Source organism: Phoxinus phoxinus, assembly GCF_949152265.1.
Source record: "Phoxinus phoxinus genome assembly, chromosome: 11".
Lineage (NCBI taxonomy): Eukaryota > Metazoa > Chordata > Actinopteri > Cypriniformes > Leuciscidae > Phoxinus > Phoxinus phoxinus.
This window is the reverse complement of record NC_136886.1, coordinates 12,465,957-12,491,021: the sequence shown is the minus strand read 5'-3', so window position 1 is coordinate 12,491,021 and position 25,065 is coordinate 12,465,957. Positions and strand designations below refer to the sequence as shown.

Below are 25,065 nucleotides of genomic sequence, written 5' to 3'. Positions count from 1 at the left end.
CTTGGAAGATATTTGTTGAGTTATGGGATAAAAATCACTGCCATCATGCTTTTTCCTGGCCACTGCAAAGACACTTAAGCAAGTCAACCTGGTCAAAAGAGACAGTGCCCACTAAACATTTAGAGAGGCCTCTTAGATACACAAAGACATACTTCATAGAGAAGGCAGAGTGGCTCTTTATGACTCAAGACACTGTATGGGCAGTCTGACCATTGTGTCTAAGCACACAGTAACCTGTGCGGCAGGGCCATTACCTCACTCTCTGTTATCACAGTAATGACAGCACTGGGATTTACGTGTGTGCTAGTCGTGTGTCTGCGCGAGATCAAGTCTGAGCATGTCAGTCGTGCCTCCACAAATTGCTGCTTTAATCAACAGAGTGTTTAACAGTAACCAGGGCTGAAGACATGACAGACAGCAGGCAGTGTGCAGCCAGGAGCTCTCTCACACTGTCTCTCACACTGTGAAGGGCAATTAAGGGTTCAAGCCTCAACAGAGGAAGGAACAGGAAAATAAATGAGGGAGTGTGAGAGAAGAGTGTGTGGAAAGATATCCGTACCCTTTTCTGAACTAATATAATTTAAAATGAGGTAGAAGGTACAACGCAAAAAGGATTGAAAACAGTGGAATTCCAACCATAGACACCTGACACTGAAATACAAATGGTTTTGGCCCTTAAAAAAAAAAACTTTTAGAATTCAAATGTGGGAGGAAATGCTTAGAAACAGATGGGGGTGGGGGGTATAATAGGTAACTATTCTGACTGAGTATTACAATAAAAAAAAAATTAGGTTAGTTTTTAAAAAATAAAATGGGGGGGGGGGGGTCAATCAACTGAACTGTTGTTGCATTGGAAGAAAGAAAAAAAAGAGGATTTATAAACATCAAAAGTATTCATGAAAAAAATTTATATTCATCAATTTTATAAATGGACTACGAAAAATGGAAATTTAATGCTGGAGTAAAATTTGATAAATGGATTATTACCCACATAGAGCATATGAATGGGCTCTTAAGTGCAAAACAACACTGCCCTCTGGTGGTCGACCTGTCTTGCTGATGTTTCACACACTGAATGAAGGCAAAGTACGAGAATAAACTTACTGAGGTCTTCCGCCAACTGAACCCTCCTGCCTGTGATCAGCTGGACTTTCTTCTCGTTGTCCTCTCCAAAGTCCTCTAATACTTCTTTAACGTTCTTCTCCAAGCGCCGCACTGCACACAAACACACACACAAATGCTTGTGTTGTTTGAACATGGAATGGAAATGCTACGAGTAGTCTGTCACTGTTCCCTCGGACCCTCTCACTGAAGCCCGTTTAATTAGTAATGAGAGACAACCAAAACTGAAGACATTGCAGGAAAGCTTACCTTCGGTGTTAGTGAGCTGTTGTCGTAGAGTATTGCCTGTGATGGCCAACATCCTCTGGATCCTCCAGAACAGAACTACATCATTGCACTCAAGCTGGAACACAGAGAAATACGAGAAAGTATTAGCTAAATATAACCGTTTAACACAAACGAAGACAAAAACAGCTATTTTACAGAAACTGTGTACTGTATATAAAGTAAGGAAACACCGAAACATTTCAGTCTTTGGTCGAAAGAGAGAGAAAAATGCTTTGATGATAATTCAGCTCAGTTATCCAAAGAGTGCAAATTACTTTTGTTTTGTCATGGATAATGAATATCTTCAGGTTTTCCTTTTTAAATAAATTCCTGGTTAATAACTTTCATAATTTTGGAGTACTGAACACAGACACCAATGGTGGTTATACAATTGAGATTAATTAAATGCATTACATTTATTTACTTATTTATTTTACTTTTGCACTTTAAAATGCTTAATCTTGTTCTATCAATTTAATTTCTCTCTAAAAAAAAAGAGCATACATTTAATCTCATTAAACATTTAATTCTCAAAAAAAACTTTTAAATATGACTAAAAAAGGCATCTTCTCTACCTCAGAGTCTACAAAGTGTCTCTGGTAATAGTAGAAACCTCGTCGGCAGAGGTTACAATGTGATAATGCCTTTTGCAGGAAGTGGCGTCGATAGAGCTGGTGCCATGTGTCCTTGATCTACAGAGAGAAATCAGTTATATACACATTAGTATAAAAAAAAGGCATAAAATCAGATGTGCAGATTGTAATGCTACATATTTTCACTCAGGGTCTCACTGACCAGTACAGGGTCCACCTCCACTCCTCGGCCCTCCAGGTTTTTGCGTACTGTAGTGACCTCATCATTGGCCAGGTAAGCTGTGTGATCTTCATGCAGCTTCAACAGACGCTCTAGCTCGTTTTTGGTTTCATTGCGAATGTGCTACAATTAGGAAAGAAAATTATGTTGACTCTTTTCACTAGTACCTACAAATACAGTGACACTTAATTATGGCTCCATGATCATAAAAACTATATATATATAAATAAATAAATAAAGACTGTGGACAAATATGTCGTTTTGTCTGTCCAACCTGCTCTGGTGATCGATTTTTCCAGCTCATCCACCTCTGCTTCCAGTCTGGCCCCACCATATCTGCTATTACTGACTCAGCTGCAACACAGGAAGATGAGTCACACACTCCATACACAGAGAGACAAGATATGTGTTTATGAGGGGGTTTATTAGATATGCTTACTGTCTTTAAGACGAGACTGTAGCGTTTCCTCCATGAACTGAATAGCATTGTCCCACTGGGGCTTGTCTGTGATAGAACGATCCTCCAAAGCGTTGTGTTGAATCACTCTCTGTAGCGCACATACATGTTTAACATTTACCAACAGGACTTAAGAAACCCTTGTGTGCTGCACTAGCAAAATAACATTATTTCCGGTTATAAATTCTATATTGAATTTATGGTGTTTCTGGTATTGTGCATGATATATTTACCAAGCTGTCCATGGCTCTTTCATTCCACTTGTGTCGTTTGATGCTCTCATCTTTGACAGCTTCCTTAAGCTTATCAAAGATGTCATCCTGATCTTTCCCTTTGTATTCTGCCATGAAACGGGCAAACTCCTCCTGCAACGTTTCCCAAGCAACCTGAGTATGAAAGAAAAGTGAAGAGATTTAAAAACTGGACGAGTGAAATTTTATTTTCACATGGTGTTATACAGCACAGTATAGTTTGGGGTCAGTAAAAACTTGTTGCTGTTTTTTAAATTAATACTTTTATCCAGCATTAAATTGCTCAAAAGTGACAGTAAAGATTTTTCGAGTGCTGCAAAAAGAAAAATTGTATTTCAAAAATACTATTGATTTCTGAAGACTAGAATAGCTACTGAAAACTCTGATTTGCCACCAAATAAATAAATAACATTTTAACATATAACAAAATAGAAAACAGTTATTTTAATCTAATATTTGATAATATTACTGTTTTACTGTCATTTTGATCAAATAAATGCAGTCATTTTTTATCAGTCATATGGCGTAATTTTTTCTTTAATAACAAAAAATATATATATATAAAAAAAAAAAATTTAAAAATGTAAAAAGCTCTTACAGATCCCAAACTTTTGAATGGTAATATAATATCATATACAATTTAGAAGAGAGCAAAGGGTATGTAAAAAAAACAAAACATCTTTGTAACCAAACAGAATTTCAACATTTCGCAAAAGTCTTTTTTTACCTGATTTTGGAAATGTAACTACTAAATATCAGCATTCAGCACAAATGAAATACCAGTGTTTCACCAGCGATGATTACCTCTAGTGCTTTATGAGGAAGTTGTTTATCAGTCCACTGCTTGAGTTTAATGTCTACAGTGGTGTTGAAAGTGCCCGAGTTCATGGTCTGGGCGGCAGGCAGGTAGATGTTCTCAATAACGTGTGTTGAGACCCTTTCCCAAAGCTTTTTCTGTAAGATGGACTCCCTACAAAGACAAAATGTTTGTACATGACCAAACTGCTATGAATTCGAGACCAAGAGCAGAATTAACGATGCTAATTTTGCTGTTTTCAGTCCCTTCAACTATCAAATACAAATAACATCAAAAATGTACTTCTTCTAAACAGTCATATGGAAAATATAGGACTTGACATTAAGACAAAAGATGAGAATATTCTGAGGGTGACGGTCAAGCTCATTTATCATAAAAGGCACCATATTTCATAGCTTCCTGTTTGCTTTGTTCTATCGCGGCACATCAATATACACACATCTTCAATAACACCAAACTAGCGCTGCCCAGAGAAGCCACCCTCCAGCTATTCATCATGCCATTGATTTGAGAGCCTGATGGAGCACACTGGGCCGCCTACAAACATCTGATCTATTTCATTTAGCTTGCTCCTCTGGGTTTTGGGATCATAACTCCAGGTACAGCTTGCAGCTCTGCATTCTGATGGTATAGTCAGCCCTGAAGCCATTAGATGGAGAAGCTGAGTTTAAAGTCAGTCAGCCAACAATGAGTCAAAGAATGAGTATTCCTCATTTGTTGTGGTTTTGCTGATGGACAGAATATATGCTACTAACACAATACAACATGTTTAATATTATCCATGGTTTTTGACCTTTGATGTGTGATATCAAAAGGTATGTTTAGCAAATAATGAATTTAATAGAATAAAATATCATAAAATAATAATGAATACAATTTTATGAAATTAATGAAAGAAACAAATGAGTGTTCAACTTGAAGCAGTGCTGCGCAGATCGATCTCATAGCGAGAGCAGAGGGCTCTGTATGCTTTCAAAGCGCTCTCACTCTCCTATGATGTCAAATACTGATCAGTCTGCACAGCGCTGCTTAAAGTCGAACACAACTAATGAGTGAATGAATGAATGAACGAACGGACGGACGAACACACTACTACAGAAGAAATTTAAGTTGGAAGTACCAACTTCGTGTTTTTGTAAATCCAAACGGCCATCCGCCATTTGTCTGATAAAGCAGTCAGGAGATTTAGTAGATTGACATGGTAGAATTTGAACTTGAAAAACGGAGTGTACTGACGTCTTTCCGCGGTTAAAACAACATTCCTTATGTTCATTCATGTTTATTTGATGCTATGAATTAACTAGAAGGAAGAAATGATCGGTTCACGAGCAGCTTTAACTGATGCTCTACAGCGATCTGTCACGACACATTAAAGAGCCACAAAACGGTATTTATCGTTTACATTTCTTTTAAAAAATGACCAAATTTGAAAGATGAGACTTTGTTTAATATGTTTAATATCAAAAGTAACTGAAAAGTAACCTGGTCTGTCCTGTCTGTCAGCGTGTTGTCAGTGTCCTCTCTGCTCTGCAATGTATTTTTCACTGCGTGAGAACATGGTGTGACGTGAAAGCGGCGTAGCTTGTCGGACATAGCGACAGTAACTAAGGGGGTCGGGCCTTTGCGAACAGTCAATTACGGAGTAGGCAGAACAAAATTAGTAAGAAGCCATCCACACAGCATGCATTATTAATTTGTTGACATTTTTTAAGCGATTTCAAAGTCCTACAATTCATTTTATAGTTAATGAAAAGAGAAGTGCTCACCAGTGTTTAGGTGTAACTTGACTCAAGCTGATCACCTCATCCAAGATCTCATTTTTAGCCTTCTCATAAAGTTCATTCTATGAATAAAGAGCATGACATACACAGTATAAAACATAAACTTGAGCTATGGTCATATCACATATGCGTATTAAGGAGCTTTTACAGTACATTACAGTATTGTAAGTACTTATTTCCACTTCTTTCTACTACAACATATTTATATTACTAATATTCAATAATGTTTTATTGATTATATGCCATACTTAAATTAAAATACACTTAACAAGGCGTCCAAGACTTAAAGATCTAGTCTAGATCAGCCAGGAGCTGATTCTTACCCTGTCAAGCTCTCGTAAGCGAGGATAGTTGTTCTTCCACTCAGTCTCCAAGTTAAATCGAGATGCTGGTCAACAAGGAAAGAAAAGCTCAATTTAGATAATTTTCATTAATATCTATAGATTTGTAAAGGAAACAAATCTGAAGTGTTATAAGTATTAAGCCATTTTTTATGTTTTTAAAATTAGGGATAGTCCACCCAAAAATGACAGATCTGTCATCATTTATTCACTCTTTCCAAACCTGTATGACTTTCTTCTGCGTAACACAAAAGAAGATTCCCATTGACTTTCATTGTATTTTTTGTCCTTACAATAGAAGTCGATGTAAACCAAAACTGTATTGAAATTCTTCAAAATGTGTTCTTCTGTTACATAGAAGATATTCAAACAGGTTTGGAACATTTTGACATTTACATTTTTGGCTGGACTATCCATGGTATAATTGTATGGACAGTGTCTTACATAAGGTCACAACAGTGAAACCTCAGTACCTCTAACATGCAGTAAAAAGTGTCACAAAATTCATAACATTTCCATTTCAGTTTATATGACTGTAGCAAGTAGGTCAGATGTACAGTAGGTTTAAAAATTAGTAAGTTGGCTATTGATGTCATACTAAAAACATAGATTTTCTATAAAACAATGTGTTCAAAGTTCACTTAGCCACCTAAAATAATAGAGTGAACTTTGACAAACTTTTCAGTGACAACAGCCCTATTCTTCAGACACTTCCCATCTCGGTCTCGTTCCCCGAACAGGGACACCAGATAGCCTGCGCTGTGCTCGTGATCAATGCACCTGGAGCCAGGCGTGCACTGTATCAGCAACCCCACGTTCCCCTGGGACCCCGCGTCCCCAGCACACACACGGGCCGGACGTCTCGCTCACACAATGGAGATGACGCTAATTGCTCTGGTTATCGGGCCGGCCCTGGTGCAGCTGTGGAGATCGATAGCCCACACAAAGGTTTGAGGAGCGTCCCGGGTCAGGTAATAAATCTAGAGGTAGAGCGTTAGCAGGGGTGGCCTGTTAATTGGCAGCGTGGAGGTCTACAGCGTGCCCTGTGCAGAACGTCTGAGCTGAGGAGAAGTGTGACGGGAATCAGCACGCACAGGACTGGGGAAACAGCTCTGCTGAGGTGCGTTTCAGAGTTAAGTGGCTGTCGAGCTGTTGGTTTGGATTCTATTAAGGTTTATTTACTGGGTCTCCTGAGAGCTGATGTGTACTCTTCTCAAAATGCCCTTGAAAATCAACATCTTATTAAGGGATAAAAACAGCAATAATCAAACTAAAGACTTAAAAGCACAGTCCATGTGCCTTTTTTATTTCATGGTTTTCAGATGGCATAAACCTTTCTGAATTCAAGGCTCCCCATTGTCCATAAGAATAATCAGAGGAACCATGACTTTTTTGTTATTTTTGATATACCGAGTAAGGATGGACCTTTTTTCATAGACTTTGATGAAGCGTTTCTAATTATTAACATCGTAAATCTAGCAATTCTATATTATGGTTTGATTTTTTTTAAATTGTGTGCATATGTAATACTACACTTTGTTACATTAGCTTGGAATTACATTTCATAAAACCTGTTGTGAGGGTGTTTGTAACACAGGGAGTGACGGCACATTTGACACCTTTCTCTTCCGACAACCGTAATCGAGCTCTCAATATTTTTTCCCCTTTTGAAAAATCATTAGAAATGATATCAGGGATTTTTTCTTTTGCTATTGGAGCAAATAGAAACCCAACCTGCTTCTCAGAACTCAGAAAGGAGAAAAGGGTATATATATTAAGAATAAGGATTTTTTAATTACTCACAATTTCTACCTGATTGAACAAGAAAATGTTTATTAACTATAAAAACGTTAAAATAGTTCAAAAGATTGTATTAATTTACATGACTTTTCCAAGTCTAGAAAATCTGATATTTTTTACCTTTTTTGCCGTGTTTTTATATTTATTATTTATAATTTGTAATAATTTCAGATTATTTTAATGTTTGTTTTTTGTTGTTGTTTTAAATTATTTCAAGTGATCTTTAGGCCTCCTTGTAAGTTCAATAAGGCCCCACTAATGCTCCCCGGCTCCCTGGTTGTGAACCACTGTCCTAAAAGGATAGTGAATACAAAAATTAAATGACCGAGAGAGGGTGAATAAAAATGTTTCTGGAAAAAAAAAAAAAAAACATTCTTTCAGTCTGTTCTTCACAGAATGCTATCATGTGGCTTCAGAACAGTGATTTTCAATCCTGGTCCTGGGGACGCACCAATCTGCACATTTTGTATTTCTTTTCCATCTTACCTTTAAAGGCATCTGCTTGTTGTTCCACTGACTCTCTCACCATCTTCCAGAAGCAGTCTGACACAGCAAGACTCAGGTTCTTTGTGGTCACCTGATGAGCTTTCAACATCCCATCCCTATAGCAGTTTGGTTAAAGACTGTCCAATCAAAAACATGTGACTAGATTATAGAAAAGGTAACGTAGAAAAATGCATTTGAGTCCTACCTCAGCAGTCTTGAGTTCTGAAAGAAGTCCTCCTCGTAGTCTTTGATGGAGTCTATGCTCTCATTAGTACTGCCTACAAAACAATCACGGGTTTGAATGACATCTAAATCCAGCAAAATGCAAATGAGAAAGATCTACATTGTTTTTTACCTTTGCCGGTTACTACTGCAAAGTAGCCTAATGCCTTCATTGGGAATAATCTGCCTTCAACAATTTGCTGGATCTACAAATAGAGAAAATGAATAATTTGAGGCAAGTAACAACATTTTTTAATCTTGTATATGAAGTGTAAAACATTCCCATGAATGCCATCACCTGCCCATAACAGTATTTAATATTTCCTTCTTAGTGTCAGAGGATAAAAAGGAGCGCCCTCTAGTGGCTAATACAGCAGGTAGCACTTAGTATTGGGAGTTTCGTGTAGTGAAATATCTAAAGGTCTTACTCTGTTCGGACTAGCAAGATTCTTTTCTGCCAGGTCAACCTTGGTAAGAACAAAGATGGTCCTTTTGCCCTGAGGGTCCATCTGACTGACAAGATCGGTGACTATACTACGCTCTGCGTCTACCGAGCCATCTGAAAGAGAGAAATAAAACAAGAGACAGAGAAATATGAATAGTGTTGTTGGCTAGAAACAGTGATGGTACACATATTTTAATGAAAGAGTGAAAACTCACCCTGAATGCATAGGATGATGGCATTTGGATTCTGCATGTAGGCTTTACTCATGCTAAAAATGGTTTCCTTTGTGTCAGCAGCCATGCCGGTTGTCACAGTCTGTACACAAATGAAACAGTCAATGACATCATTTTAATCAAGTCGTGTAACATGTTCTGCATAGATATATAAGCTTATATTATGTGCGATGAGTAAAACTGTATGGAAATGTACACAAAACTTACACTGATAACCCCCGGCAAATCAACAAGCACCATTCTCTGGATTCCTGGGCCCTTTACACTTAAAGAAATGGTCTGAGACAAAATAGAAAACACATGAATGATGAATATTAAATCATTTAGGCAGATTGAAGTGTAAATGTTTTCACAAAGGACTGAAGGAACAAGGGTCTCACCTCAGGGCTGACTGTCTGACCTTCCTTCACACTCTTCCTCATCCGGAGTTCAATCTCGTGCCTCAATGCAGCAAGCTAGAAAAGAAAAGGACCTCATCTCAGTGACCTGACAGACAAATATAGAGGCTCACAAACTTGTACAACATCATTTTAAGATACTTACATCCTCCTCTTTCCCGAGGTCAAACTCACGAGTGCTGTCTTTGAACATTGCTACATGGTGAGGGCCTTCACTCAATGTCACCTTCAGAATAAAACAAGTCAGGTAAACGCATCACTAATATGAAGCAGCACAACTGTTTTCAACATTGATAATATTAGATGCTATTTTTTTTAGCATCAAATCAGAGGTCAGGAGAAGTTAGGAAGTGAATTAATTGAATGCACCTTGACAGGAGACCTGGTCATCATTTCTCCAGAGCCTCTGGGGAAGATTCTAGCTTGAGCTATCATTTCCAACACACTAGTCTTTCCTGAACTCTGGTCTCCAACCACTACCACCTAAAGAAGAGAAGGTGTTTTATGAGGCCATATTACAGGGAAATAATCAGATTGCAGTAATATGTTCTGTTCAGAGGAGGGAATGTGACTTTTACAGAGAATTATAACTTTTACCAGCAAAAAAACAAAAAAAAATTCTGACTTTATATTGTAATCTTTATATTTTAAACCATTTAGCACTAAATGCAGCATACATTCTATATACATTTTTGGATGGAAAGAATACCCAATTAATTAAAGATTCATCTACAAATTAATCGATTTTCAAAATAGTTACTAGTCACTAGTTTTGAGTAAATATTTGACATTCTAAAAGAAGAATAAATAAGAATAACACTGACCCTTGGCAGGTGATCTTGAGTATTGTAGTTGGAATCATAATCCGAGAGAATGTCCAGGACTTCAGAGTACATATCAATCAAAGACTTCTGCACAGGATCAAGAACAGGATAAATGCTTCAACGAAACCCAGCGATTTCTTTGTGTTCACCGATACAAAAAAGACTGTTGAAATCTGACCTTGACTTTTCTTTGGTGAATCCCCTTGTCATCTTTCTGCAATACGACTTTCCTAAGCTCCTTATTCTCCTTTTCCAGACGCTCCAGCATCCGTTGGTACTTCATCTATACAAACATGAGAGAAATTGAGTATAAAATGATTATGAACAACTTAAAAATTAACAACTCAAAACCATGGCTTAAAATCAATGACATTTAACAGTTAATACCTGAGTTCGAAGAAGTTCTTCCTGAAGCTGATCAACTCTTTCTTTATCAGATGACTGTAAGCACAAGAAACAATGTAGCAGACTATGATCATGTTATTTCTTTTCAGGACAGCTGATCATCTTCCTAATATCCCCCTGTAAGAGTCATTGCACAAACAATCCACATCTCATGCATTCAATTCCAGCGAGTATCCCAGCAGAGGAAAGGCAAGTTAATGCAAAGACAAGAAATTACACTTCCAAGCATTTAATCAATCATTTATTCTTTACACAAGTCACCACACACACACACACACAAACAAACAAACGATTGGTGAAGAATGCATAGATTATAAATCAACGCATCAAAAGTGCTTCTTAAATCATTTATTGGCCCGCACCTGCAATGCAATTGTTGAGCACACACACCACAAACTACAGGGCAAATCACAGAAAAGCAGTGAATGATTGGACACAAAGGAAAGGACACAAAGGTAAACATCAAACACAAACACACGTCTAGGTAAAATACAAGGGTGTGTGATTTAAAATGTTTTTTTGTTTGTTTTCTGCTAAATAACATGTCTTTTGCCTATGAGCAGACAGACTATGTAACTGTTTCTGGTGTTAGGCAGAGGTTAATGTTGCTGGCCAACAGCTGAAGCAAAGTGCACTGCACTCCATGTGGCAGGACGGCACACCACTCCATGCAGTGAATATAAACTGTACACGTGGGACTGTGTAAATAAATGGGTTTTTCATGAGCGAGGCAGAATGGATCGAGTTTGGGCTATCGCAAAAATTATGAAAATATACAAAACTGACTTTATACTGCTAGTATTAGATGGACTGCAAGTTTTTTTTACTTTCACAATAACAATTTGTTTAGAATAGGGGTCTTATGAAAGCTACTTGAATGAAACGTTAAAACATTTCACTGTATTTTTATTTTATTTTTTAAGTATAACGTTTTTAAAGTCACTTTGATAGTTAGAAATCAATGTCTATGGCATAAGCCATGGGGTTCAAAAGTCTGGGACCACACTGAAAATCTGAGATTTAAAAAATAAAGTTTATTTAATCTTGGAAATAAATGTTTCTTTTTTTTAAGTTGTAGCTAAAATTATAAACCAAGAAACAGTATAGCATTAATTGAATGAGAAATATTATATACATAAAGATTCTGCTCTATTTCAAGGTCACTAATAAAATTAGCAAATTTGTGACTGATCATGTGAAAATATTTGTACAAAAATGTCAGATTTCTTTCCATTGAAGATCACAAAATGCTCTTTGGAACATTCTAAAATAGAAAGGCATTTTGCTGCACTGTATGGGGTAAGTTGTCACAATAGAATCCATAAACAACTATTATAGGCTATTCAGCTAAATCTAAATAATGATAAAACACGTAACATTGACATTTAATTTTTAGAGGACATAATTTTTTTAAGTTATTCTAATTAAAGTCAGTTTTTTAATTGTATGTTTAAAGAGAGACAGGCTATGTGACAACTTAACCCAACTATAGTATCCCCTAAATTTTGTAATGAAAACTTATTTATTAAATAAAATAAAAAGTTTGATCTAGTGGTCTAAGACTTTAAACCCCACTATATAAACTATGAGATGGAATAAGATCACAGTGAAATCAGCATTTAGGTGGGAAGAGCATGTACGGTAACCAAACAGACGCTAAGATTAAATCAAAATACAAAAGCGTATTAAGCTAAATTCTCGCTTAGGACATATTTCCAACAGGCGCCTGGATGGGTGGAGCAAGCTACTTATTTGGCTTGTAACTTAAGTATATTAAAGCTGTAGTTCTCTCACACCAGTCGTGAATACCTCCACCATTCTGCTAGCTATATTACAAATATAAACATCTTCATTATAGTCAGCTAATAAGAACTAGAGAAATATGTATTTTTGAGTGTCAGAAATTCAATATATCCTTTCAAAAGCACAACGTAACTAAAATCGAATGGCGTGGGGCAGTCAAAGACTGGCATGAGAGCCACGGCGTCAGAGGGGTGGTGGGGGAGTGGACCTTCACCTTGCGTTTGGACTGCGAGGGGCTGGGGTTCGGGGCCGGGCTGGGACTGGGTTCAAGCGGCGGAGGCGGAGCATTATTGGCTGCCGCCCGCCGCATCTCCTCCTCATGCTGCTGGATCTGCTGCTGAATGAGAATGAGCTCGCTGAGCAGCCCCTGCTGAGGGACGGCACAGTGACAGAGAGGGGCAGTCAATCAACCTGCTTACAATCAATAGGAGGACATGGCAGAGCCTTTGGGTAATGGTCCGCCTCACTGGTCTTGATCAAATAGTAGTTTTGAACTCGGTTATGGCGAACCTAAAATCTTCAAGAGCATAAGAACTGACCATAAAGGTCTCTCAGCAAACGGGAGGGGAAAAGCTGAACTGCGAACATCAGAGGATATTAAAAAGAGAACATTTATTCGCACTAGTAATAATGTTGAGTCACATTCAAGACCTGCACTCACAGTCAATGTTGTCAAGCTGCTATAATTGCAGTAAGGGCACATCTAAGTTTTAATAGATGAACTAATTTCATGTAAAACTAGTGCTACAAGGCAAAGCAAGCATTTGAGGAATAAGTGATTGAGTAGCAGAACAGTGCAAAGCCTGAAGCTGAAGCGAGCAAATATTTACGACACATCTTTCAAACACCGCTGCTTCCGAATATATGTATTAGGCTAATTCAATTATTGTATAATTTCGTCTTACGCACACTTACTTCCATTCAACAATTTGGGGTAGGTAACATTTTTTTAATGTTTTTGCTCACCAAGGCTGCATGTATTTGATCAAAAAATATCGTAAAACGGTAATATAGTTAAATATTATTCCAAATCCAAATCACTGTTTCAGCAGCCATTACTTTAGTCTTAAGTGTTACATGGTCCTTCAGAAATTATTCTAATATGCGGATTTGGTGCTAAAAAAAATATTTCTTATTATTATCAATGTTGAAAACAGTTGTGCTGTTAAATATTTTTGTGGAAACAATGAAGCATTTTTTCTTTGATGAAAATAAATTTGAAAAGAACTGAATTTAATTGGGGGGGAAAATGTAACATTATAAATGTAGTCACTTTTTATTAATTTAATGCATCCTTGATGAATAAGAGTATAAACTTATAAAGTATTCACCCCAAACTAAATGATAGTGTAAATATGCTTAGACTTCCAATATAACTGCTACAACCTTGTCTGTTAAGACATGTTATGGGATATATGCTCTTTTAGGAATGCTAATATGAAAAACTTCTGTGTTAATCTAAGATCAACTAAAAAGTACATCGTTTTCCACAGTAGACAAAGAGTGATTCATGAGTGATGAAACAAAGAAAATGAAAAACAGAACACTGACATTAAACATTAGCATATCAAGTAGTAAATCTTTGCTCTTGGAGAACGCACCAGAGAGTTTTTCTCAGAGAGCACAAAATGACCATGGCAGACAAACATGGAGTTAAGGTGAGGGAAGCTTTTAGACAGACAATAAGCTGAGAATGACATAAATGAATCATCAATCTCCTGGGATAAGGGTTTAAATACAGTTGCAGGACAAATGATATGTGAACCCTTTGGATTTGCATATATAGGTTATGCAACTGGATCTGACCTTTAAAACACCTTGGAAAAAGAAGATTTTAGAACATCTAAAATTAAGAAGTGTTGACTTGCATGAAGCTAAAAATGACAAAAGATATCTCAAAAACATTTGCAAAAAAAAAAAAGAGACATCTGTACACTGAGAGACAATTCATTCAAATAATGTGGTGTCCAAAAGAGGAAAAATATCAAGAGTAAAGTGCAGATTGCTCACAAACAACAATTTTAATTAGTTGATTAATGGGGCAGCTTAACTCTTTCCAGCGTTTTTGTTCATTTTCACAAAAATGACATGGCCCCCAGAATAATCTGAACATGCAATATATAAAAAATAAGAACAGACCCTCTGCTTTTAAACAAAAACAATCCATTGTATGCGAATTTCATGCATTCCTTTTTTATCAACACTTGAATGTGGGTAAGTTTCATTAAAAAAAAGCTACATTTTGAGCAAAAAGCTGAGAAAAATCACATTTTTGTCAAAGACTACATCTGGATCAGATTCAGTACGGTGATCAAAACATAGATGGAGTAGACTGAGTCCAAAGCTTCACAATATAGTACTTCGTGGGTCGACATATTTAATTCTGTAACATTAGGCCGTTTTGATTTATAAGCTGTTTATTGTTGATCATCACATTATTTTTCATATGCATCAGCTAACATATGAGATCGCTCGATTCTGCTTCTTCTTTGCCTGTGTTTTGATCTGGAGAGACAGTACTAGCCTAGTTCAGGAGATGCTTAACAGCGCCCCCTACCTTACAACAGCGACTACAAGGAAAGCAGTAAGATCCTGTCAATGGCAGGGAAGCGTTTTCTCATAAAAGACGAGATTAACTCCGCAATGACGGGGAAAGAGTTGATAAAAGAGAAACTTAACTTCAGCATTAGCAAGTTGCCTGCCACAAGCTACTGAAACAGTGTCTATATTTACCAGGACTACAAAACATCAGGATAGCCATCAACCAATGGTGGTTGCCCCTTATAGTAAATAGTCAAAACAATAGCAAAGCAACTGGCAACTCAGTTAAAGCTGGAAAAAAGCCCAAGCAACACAGCTTGGCAGGAAAATGCAAATAAAAAAACTTAAGCTGCTTTAATTATTATAATGGCTGGATATACTAAATGATGAAAAGAGCCATCCTAATATTATGGTCAAGCTTTAGCATTCAGAAAAGCCATTTGAAAGTTAACATCATTTATGCAGTGAAAAGAGAGACATTTACCTTCTTGAACTGTTTATCACTGCCGTCAGACGTGGCTGCAGATGTTGGTGGGATATCTGGTGCTCTCAGGGCTGAATCACCTGTGGTTTCTAGAAAAAATAAATACAACATACAGATACTAATTATTATTCCCCTTTTTCGACATTTAGAAAGAATAACTGTCATGTGACAACAAAAATTAGCATGCGAAAGCATATATTTGCTTGTTGTTTAAAGCAATTACATCAAGTCACCATATCCCAAAAGAGACTCAAAGGTTTGAAAAGTAAACAGTGAAAAAATGTGTGAGAAATAGTTCATAAATTATCAAGGCACACTTTAAGACTACATAACAGAGCATATTATTTTAAGATTGTGGTGAGTGTAGTAATGAGAATATACACTGTATGAGAAAATATGTGCAATATGCTATAGAAAACATGACCAGGAATATGAACATTATATAAAAATGAGGTTCAAAACAATCGTTCCCTCTCTAAGATAGCAAGAATTCAGATTAGATATTCAGTCAATGTACTTTTCAAAACTCTTGAGCTGTAAGACCTTCACACATACAGAATAAGTTAGTAATATCGATGGAAAAAGAGAAAGTGGCAAACACAGGGAAGGGCTCACAAAATCATTAGAGAGGAGAAGGTGAAGTCAAGGGACCAAGTGGCAAGACAATTAAAATCGGAGAAATCCACATTCACAGAACCTGTTAGTGTCATTAACTGCATCTCTACTGTAACTGTAAATGCATCTGAAACTGACTGTGAGTGACCTGTTAACTGAACGCTGTAGCATCCAGTTAAAAGATCTCAGCTAAGGGTCTATTATAAAAAGTCAAACAAACTAAATAACACTTGAGTCTTTGTGATCCAGTTTAGACTAAATATACACTAGCGTTAAAAAGTTTGGGGTCAGTTAGTTGTTGTTTTTTTTATTTAAGAACTTAATACACTGGTTCAGCAAAGATGCATTAAATTGAGGAAAAGTGACAGTATAGTCCTTTATTTTTACAAAAAAATTATATTTGAAATAAATGCTGTTTCTTTGAATTTTCTGTTCATGTGACACTGAAGACTGGAGTAATCGCTGCAGAAAATAGAGCTTTGCATCACAGGAATAAATTACATTTTTAAATATATTGAAATAGAAAACAGTTATTTCGAAAACATTCGAAAAAACATGGCCAACCCCAGACTTTTGAAAGACAATGCAACACTGTAACGCAACAGCAACAGGAAGCTTACTTTATCTTTTAAGCTTAATAATATTAAGCTTCTGTCACATAAAGAAGCTGTAGCTCTGTACAGACAATAAAGCGATTTCTAGATTATAGGAATATTTTAAAGATTGTTCCCTGTTTTGCTGGTCCATCCTTAGAGGCGCACACCCCACCATCAACTTAAATCCATTTTACATCAGTGCAGCAGATCAGGAGGAATCGAGGCACGCTAAGTGAGGCATTTACACACCTAATAACAGACGCAGACCAGAAGCTCCATTGACTTCACTACCCAAACCTGTGAAGAACGTGGAGGGAGGGAGAGGAGAAGGGAGGAACAAGAGGAACAAATGAAATGAAAATAAAATAAAGGCTGTAGAAAAAGCATGGAGCGCTCATTCCATTACACATTGGATTGGGATTCTAGCGGATAAGCAGTGTCCAGCACACTGGAAAACATGTTAAGCAAATAAATGACCCAGACTTATGTGAAAAATCTTAAAATGCCTCAACATCATATTACCATTAGGAAGAAACTGATTACATATATATGAAAAATTATTATAAGCAAAGCAGTGTCTAAGAATAAACTGATCCATTTAGTTGGCAAAAATCACAGAGACAAACCACATGGACCTCATGGTTAGATGTTGCACCTTAAAGTTTTAAAGATCTTAACATTCAAACATATTCACATAAATTGACATTCATAAACATTTCTGTAAACTACGACGGCGAAGCTAACCATTTCTCATGTGTCACATGATCCATCAGAATTTATTCTAATATGCTGATTGCATATATATATGAAATATGAACATTTCTTGAGATTATGAATCTTGAAAACTGTTTCATTGTCACTTTTGATCAATTTATGGCATCCTTGCTGAATAAAAGTGTTCATTTTTTTAGAAAAATTATCTGTTGTTCCTCTTTATTCAGTTTGTGTCATATTAAGGTGACATCATGAGGTGTGTGTGAAAGACATCGCTTACCGCTGGAGAGGAGGCTCTTCAGGAAAGTGAAGTTCTCTCCGATCTTGTCCATATCCGGTAGTAGTTTAGCTATCTCTTCTAGTTCAGGCAAAGCCCTGGCGAGCTTGTCTTTATTCGGGGGCAAAGAAATGACATCATTAGAAACCCAACCAAATGTATCCAGTCCACTTGCCCTAAAAACACAAAATAATTACAACAGCATATGCTAGAGATGCGTGACACATCAGCCACCATATCAGTATGGGCCGATATATGTTCATTTTAATGTTATCGTTCTCGACTAGCCTTAGCACACACAGCTCAAACAGCAATGCTATTATTTTAAAAAAGTAATATTAATTTTAGATTTTTTTTTTTGCAAGAACATTGATGCATTATTAAAAAAAGATATAACATTTATTTTTCTCATATTAATTTCATCAACGTTATGGTTTAATTAAAATAATTTCATTATTGTCCATGAGGAGGCTACATGACTTTTTATTATTTGTACTTGTGGTCTAATAACTTGTTTGTATTATTTAGGCATATTTTTATTTAATTGTGAAGCAATTGTTTTTTTGTTTGTTTTTTGATAAATGAATTTGGCTATCAGAGTGTAAAATTCATTTTAAAATTTAAGGAATCTTACACTTGTTCAAACTAGTCTACTATACTTTATGTTTGATTTAAGTGCTTTTAATGGTAAGCCTTTTATTTTGGCAATCAGGCTCTCAAAAAAAATATAGCAAAATATGGATTTAGATTTATCTGCCAATATATCGGTTATCGGCTTTCAAATATAAAGAATAATTGGTTATTGTATCAGCCCAAATTTCCTATCGGTGAATCCCTAGCATAATCATATTGTTAGATCAAAATATGACTTACCTAAATCAATATTTTCACTCAGCTCCCAAATGAAGTCTGGCACAACCCATGTGTATTGGCTCATATCAGGAAGCATTTCCTTCCATTCATCATAAGTCTGTAAAAAAAACAGAACAGACAGAATTTATTGACTATTAGTTCACTAATAAACATTTAGCCTGATTGCAACAGCCAATAGTATGTTTGTTGATAACTGATAGGATGGCTGATACTATAAATCTACAAGTCACATGCTTAATCTGTTTGTTTTTTTTTAAACATGGTTGGAATTGCTAGTGGCAGTGACATGGCATTGAAAACCAAATATCTGCATCTTGTTTGAAATAGGACAAACAGCACACCCAGTGTTCATTCAAATTCAGATTTAAATTCAGACTCTGCATGTGCAAGTAAAATGACTTTGAGGTCAGTCATTTCAATTGGCTCAACACAACCAAATAGTTAAGCGTACCTTTTTCGCTGTATATCCACCTCCAACTGCTGAGCCCAGCAAGATGTACCTCAGTTTCAGCAGTTTGGCAGCAAGTCGGGCGACCCAGAATGTCCGGTGCTGTTGATAGCCGTGTCCTCCTGACCGGGATTTGGGAGGACGCATGGGGAGCCTGGAGAGAGACGTGTAATGGCGCGCCGCTGAGCAGTGAGGTGGTCTTTGTGGATTGTTGTTAGCAGAGAAGCGGTGATGGATGGCACGAGAGAATGGGTGCAGTTTCTGCAACGGAACTCTGAACTTTACCCCCATTCTGGAGGGAAGCAGATTCTTGCAGGCAATGCTGTGGAGAGAGAGACACTGTGATCATTCTGACACATTTATACTCTTCTGAGTCTCTTATTTTCCAGATTAGAACAATTAGGGATGTACGATATATCGGCCACCATATCAGTATCGGCCGATATATGTTCATTTTTAATGTTATCGGCTCAATTAAAAAAAATGGCCGATATAAAGCCGATAAATAATGGACTAATTCCTTAAGCTGTGCAACATGTGCAGCGCAAGTCTGTCATATAGGCTACATAAAATTATAATGAGAACATTATAATTGTGTGCTTGGGACATGGCTTTTAATGGTGAGACTTTTGATTTTGTAATCAGGCTTTCAAAAATACTATAAAAAGTTGGATTTAGATTTATCGGCCAATATCTCGGTTATCGGCTTTCAAATATAAAGAATTATCGGTATCGGCATCTGCCTAAATGTTCATATCGGTGCATCCCTAATAACAATATATGTAATAATATAGATTAGGCTATATTGTTCAAATGCAGGGCTCAAGAGTACGATTGGCTCGATGGCCCGGAGCAAGTATCAAAGTAATGGGCCAGCTGATAGAACTGGCGCAATGCAAAAGTTTACTATCAAAAGTGTGTCAATTTATAGTTGTTATGGAGTAACATTAGGGTTTTTAGGGTGTATGAGTGTGTTTAACATAATTATTGTTAAAAAGCTATTTAAATAGTGAAAATGTTAGACATACGCTGCATGCAAAACCACAAAATAGTATATGATATAAAGTGCTGAATTTGACAGCTGTAACAAATTTTAGGTCTTGCAAAGCTAAAAAAAAAAAAAGTATGTTTTGAAACTATGAGAATGACTTGGAAGCTAGAGTTACAATGGGTTAAAAATGGTAAACAAAACACTATTGGTTCAAGCAGTGTGCCAATTTATAGTTGTAATTGCCTAACTTTAGGGTTTTTGTTAATAAATCTAAGAAATAAACTTTTAATGGAAAATATCAATCTATTTTAATCTAGCCTAAATATTGGCAGGGTCTCCAGCTTTCTGTCAGACACACGCAGCATGTAAAACCACATCACTGTATAAGATATAAAGTGCCAAATTTGACAGCTGTGTTAATAGACCAACAAATGCCTGAAAATGTTACCTTTTAAGTGACTAAAATACATTTTCAAGCAAGAACGCAAAATAAAAACTCAGAAGATATTGGTGGTTCCTATAGCAGCTGTCCAACGGCTAACTTAGTGCTTTAAAATATGTAAGAGTAAATATGCATAATTAGACAGCAATTAGTACTGTTAGCTATATTTTAAGTATATTGTTATGATATACATGTAGAATTGTTGTTGATAATTTATGTCATTTATCTAAACACGTGAAAAGTGTGTCAGTGTTCGGGTGGTGTCTATTTAGTGAAGTAACGTTAGTGTAACGTTAGCCTGTCAGTGTCATTTAGGAAACGATACCCAGTGACATTAGTCATTAAGGGCGAATCTTTACAGTCAATCGACCTTTAAAATAATAAATTAGTGTATTTATATCACATATGGGATTAGACATTTTTATTTATATATCCAATCACCTGGTTTCCAGTCTGTATCTGCGTTAAATTCTGTATCTGCAAAAGAGCTAACGTTACTCTACTTACCAGGTAACTACACTTCCGGCTCGTAACATCCTGCTATTGGCAATAACGGAATATATAGGGGTCTATCAGATCTCTTTCCGATATAAAATTCAATTCATCTTTCCAAATGTGGCACTCAGGTTAGCTGCGTGGCTAACAAGGGCATAGCAAGCAGGCGATCACCACCAGTGTCAATTGCTGCTGGAGGAGTGGAAAGTAGTTCCTGGTCCACTGCGTGACGCCATGCTTTCAAAACAAAAGTCGGCAAAAATAAAAGTCACGGTCTGGGTCACATGCAATCGAAAATGTTCTTATTTATTTGTAATCTGAAATGACATGATGTAAAGATGTGACTTTTTATGAACAGTATAACTGGAGAAGAAATTGTTTTAAGGACCACTTTTTAAAACACTAAGGTAACAACACGTAGTCCTTTCTAGATATTGCTGCTTTTTCTGCATTATTATCTGGATTGATCATCTTTTATGTTATTGCATTGTGTTTTGTTTTGTATTGTTGTTTTTTTATGATTTTTGTATTATTATTTCTTCTGTTTATGCTTTTGCTTTGTTTCGTTTGTTGTTTGTTTTTATTTTTGTTTTTTTGAGTGTTTAGTCTGCTGCATGTCTCATGAATTAATATGAGTAGGAGTGGAACTCTGTACAAGCCTAGAGTGGCTTCCTTCCCTCCTTGTATAGTTTTGTACTTGTACTAAACATGTGCTAAACAAATAAACTAAACTAAACACCAAAAATCAAAGATTTCTTAATTACATTATATTCTCAGAAAATAAAGTGTCTGTAAGTATATAGAAAGCAGTCAGATTTTTAGCAGTCAGAGGGTAATGAAACATATAAATTGGGACATTGTAAAACTCAAGTCCCATTTGTAGGCATTAGGCTTAAAACCTCTGAGATTAATTTTAGGTTCAACTTGTGATTGCAATACAAATAAATTCCACTTGAGGGCAAGTGACACAGTGCATTATATGCTATATTGAACGACTAGCTTTAGAATCTTTGATTTAACATTTACCGAAATGACTGTAGAACTGTAACTGTCATCCTCGCAGACCAAGTTAAGCTTAAGAATTTATTTTATTATTTTCTATTATGAATGTCCCCGGACTGTCCCCCTGAACAAAGACTGTGTAGCCTACTGAATGTGTAGCCTAATCTTGAGTGTTTTCATTTGGCACGGTCAAATTTTATTAAACTGGCAGTGCTCTTTGTTCTTGTTAAATATAGTAGACTACAAGTTGTTCGGGCTGAATGCGCTTATGTTACCTCTTGGGATGATGCTATGATATTGATATTTACGCCAACTGAGTGTGGAGTAGCCTATTTCTCTTCTTTAGACAATTAGTCTGAAAGAGAACTTTTCCAGATGCTTTTGTGCTAATAGGGTAAAAAAAATGCGACAACTAGAGTGCTTTCGTTTTTGTTTTGTTTTGTGTGTTATATATATATATATATATATATAATTGCGAGTTATAAAGTTGTAAACTCACAATTTTGTGATAAAAAGTTGCAATTATATTTCAAATTGTGTTATTCTGCGATGGAAACAAGCTTCCAGATACCCACACTTGGAGATATCTGTGCACAAAAATCCGAGTGTGCACCCAGACAGCTACACAACAACTGCTAAACTGAGCTCTCTTTCACGTCTTCTGGCATTTGAACGGACAACTTCACACAAAGTTATGACAAAAAAATGCCCGTCTTGGCGAGTATCCTTGTAAACATTGGTTAACTGAACATAAACAGATGACAAAGAAAATGTCCACAGATGTCCACAGATGACTATGATCCCTAATATAGTGGCCTAATATGCTGCTGTCTGTGTCATTAAAGTTAATACAACAACAAAAGACTCTTGTCTGCTCTTGTCTGAATAACATTTGTAACTTTGAGGATTAATCTATATTTAATTTATACAGTGAAGACCAGTGTTATTTTACATTTGATTACTTTATTGAATTTCTGTCTCTGAAAACTAGGCTACTGTTAGACCTGAAAAACACAGTTTATTTCGTTTGTATCTTTGTTCCATTTGTTCGTGCTACTGCTTGTAATTTTTTTTTTCTTATTACTGACTGTATGTCTTTAATGTTTAAAGACGGTTTCAGCAGTTTAAAAGGCTGCTATACTATATGCTTTTGTGGTTGACACATGATGTAAAATGTCAATTGAATGCACACTGCCATAGCAAGTTTAGATCAATCATAGCTCTTAGCTAAAACACGAGACATGATCAATTTGTATTTGTGCTAGTAACGCAGTTATGAGACAGGAACAAAGCTGTTGTCTCCATGTATAGCCATAAGTTCAGCCTGGGTCTTTTCACTCATCATTCAGTCAGTGAATTTATGTTAAGGCCATTCAAAACTCAGAATATGATTAACACACTGAAAATAGATGTTGATTCTATAGATCCCTTAAGGACAGAGGTTATCCTCAAAAGATACTCTCACTTTCTCCTCAGTGTTGTAAACTGCGTCATCTTCTGAGGCCTAATAAACACTTTCTGGTCAACACACTGCAGCTAAATGTGATTAATCCTGTTTTGTTCAGACAGAGTTTAAATTACTAGTTTGAACCAATATTGTAAATTGCAATGTCAAGCCGACTCCTGTATTCTATACAGTGTTCAAAATATTTTTTAGTTAACTGCCACATTTAAAGGCTGTCGTCATCAAGACCTTGGTGTGTGTGTGTGTGTGTGTGTGTGTGTGTGTGTGTGTGTGTGTGTGTGTGTGTGTGTGTGTGTGTGTGTGTGTGTGTGTGTGTGTGTGTGTGTGTGTGTGTGTGTGTGTGTGACCTCCTCTTGAGATATACTTATACTCCACGATTGGCTCCAATTTTACAAGGACTCATTTTTGGACAATAAGTTCATTATTCAGAGGTCTGTTTATAAATCAAGAACAAATAGTCATCCCTGCTGTTTTTAGATGGGATAATATAGAACTAGGGCTATTTTAGTGTAAGAAAACACTTGAAAAAGAACCACAAACAGAGCAACCATTTATATGGTCAAATAAATCAGTTGTCGCTTGCACAGAAGTTTGCACTAAACTGGGAGGGGAAGTACTGGTTTATTTTTTATAGTCGATGTTTATTCTCGTTCAACTGCTCCTTCTGTTAGGAAGTAGTTGATTTGGTCACGCTCAACCCAACCCTGCAATACCTCTTACTTGTTATCCATAACACGATTCATCAACTTTAAACTCCTTAGTGTTATAATATAAGTGTGAAATGTGAAAACCTAGCAGGATAATAAGAGTAAGATTGTTGAATAGCAAAAGAGATGGTCATTTAGATTTCTGTGATTAGAAGCACCTTGTGTTAGTGTAAGGACACAAATCGGGTTTTAGTCCAAAACCATTTAAGTTGAGGACAGGTCTTTCTGTCAGTGCTTGACACAATCCCAATGCTTGTAATCTGAAATATTTTAGAGCATTACCTTTTGCTTGCATTATTATTATTATTTTTTTAATATAGGCACAAATTATTTATCATAACATTGTTGAATTACTTAAAATATATTACAGTAATATAAAAAATTGCAATATTTCACAATATTACTGTTTTTTTACTGTATTTTGATCAAATAAATGCAGCTTTGAGGATAAGAGACTTCCTTCAAAAACTATTTTATATATAACTTGTCAATTTGAAACAATACATATCATATTAAAAAAACATGAATTTATTAATTTATTAAGCATATTTATGTGTATTTACATACAGTAAGCATATATAAACATTGCATGAAATGCTAGAAATGAAATATACCTTTGCATGGCAAAACAGTTTCTACATCAAAATGCTATTATGCACAGCACATTATTTGAAATGTGGTAGACAATTCACAGTGGAAATTTCCCTTTTTCCTGTAAAAAAAAAATTCATAATTCTCTTATACATTTTTTTGGACATTGTGAGAAAAGTCCACGTAGTTGAAGAAACACCCATGAGCACATAGTTTCTGTAATAACTATAATGCATGCAATATATTTATTTGCTGAACACAAGGAATAACATAATTAAATAGGCATATAGCGACCCACAATTACAGTAACATAACAATTAAGGACTAAGGATGAAACAGACATGTCCACAGGTGTTGTG

General features: G+C 36.1%; 1 protein-coding gene across 9 annotated transcripts in view; it reads right to left on the bottom strand.

Annotated features, from left to right (window-relative positions):
* opa1 (OPA1 mitochondrial dynamin like GTPase) overlaps nucleotides 1-21,198 on the bottom strand; it is a 38,137-nt gene extending 16,939 nt beyond the window's left edge. For 2 of the 9 annotated variants that reach the window (XR_013799464.1, XM_079627499.1), the window contains exons 1-27: nucleotides 20,954-21,180; nucleotides 19,017-19,335; nucleotides 18,566-18,662; nucleotides 17,696-17,803; nucleotides 15,491-15,579; nucleotides 10,645-10,698; nucleotides 10,436-10,540; nucleotides 10,258-10,344; nucleotides 9,803-9,916; nucleotides 9,579-9,659; nucleotides 9,416-9,490; nucleotides 9,243-9,314; nucleotides 9,018-9,117; nucleotides 8,786-8,916; nucleotides 8,491-8,563; nucleotides 8,341-8,413; nucleotides 8,136-8,251; nucleotides 5,832-5,896; nucleotides 5,494-5,570; nucleotides 3,715-3,880; nucleotides 2,893-3,045; nucleotides 2,642-2,750; nucleotides 2,477-2,556; nucleotides 2,185-2,325; nucleotides 1,965-2,081; nucleotides 1,372-1,465; nucleotides 1,105-1,215 (exon numbers count right to left, since the gene is read on the bottom strand). Coding sequence is in view for 6 of the 9 variants with exons in the window: in XM_079627499.1 (XP_079483625.1) it covers nucleotides 1,105-1,215; nucleotides 1,372-1,465; nucleotides 1,965-2,081; nucleotides 2,185-2,325; nucleotides 2,477-2,556; nucleotides 2,642-2,750; nucleotides 2,893-3,045; nucleotides 3,715-3,880; nucleotides 5,494-5,570; nucleotides 5,832-5,896; nucleotides 8,136-8,251; nucleotides 8,341-8,413; nucleotides 8,491-8,563; nucleotides 8,786-8,916; nucleotides 9,018-9,117; nucleotides 9,243-9,314; nucleotides 9,416-9,490; nucleotides 9,579-9,659; nucleotides 9,803-9,916; nucleotides 10,258-10,344; nucleotides 10,436-10,540; nucleotides 10,645-10,698; nucleotides 15,491-15,579; nucleotides 17,696-17,803; nucleotides 18,566-18,662; nucleotides 19,017-19,335; nucleotides 20,954-20,982 (2,836 nt within the window). In the remaining 3 variants the exon portion in view is untranslated. Of the gene's footprint in view, nucleotides 1-1,104; nucleotides 1,216-1,371; nucleotides 1,466-1,964; nucleotides 2,082-2,184; nucleotides 2,326-2,476; nucleotides 2,557-2,641; nucleotides 2,751-2,892; nucleotides 3,046-3,714; nucleotides 3,881-5,493; nucleotides 5,571-5,831; nucleotides 5,897-8,135; nucleotides 8,252-8,340; nucleotides 8,414-8,490; nucleotides 8,564-8,785; nucleotides 8,917-9,017; nucleotides 9,118-9,242; nucleotides 9,315-9,415; nucleotides 9,491-9,578; nucleotides 9,660-9,802; nucleotides 9,917-10,257; nucleotides 10,345-10,435; nucleotides 10,541-10,644; nucleotides 10,699-12,679; nucleotides 12,836-15,490; nucleotides 15,580-16,950; nucleotides 16,999-17,695; nucleotides 17,804-18,565; nucleotides 18,663-19,016; nucleotides 19,336-20,953 lie in introns of all 9 variants that reach the window. The other 7 variants (XR_013799466.1, XM_079627494.1, XM_079627495.1 and 4 more) reach the window with 7 other exon arrangements.
* Between the last annotated feature and the right edge of the window lie 3,867 nt (nucleotides 21,199-25,065).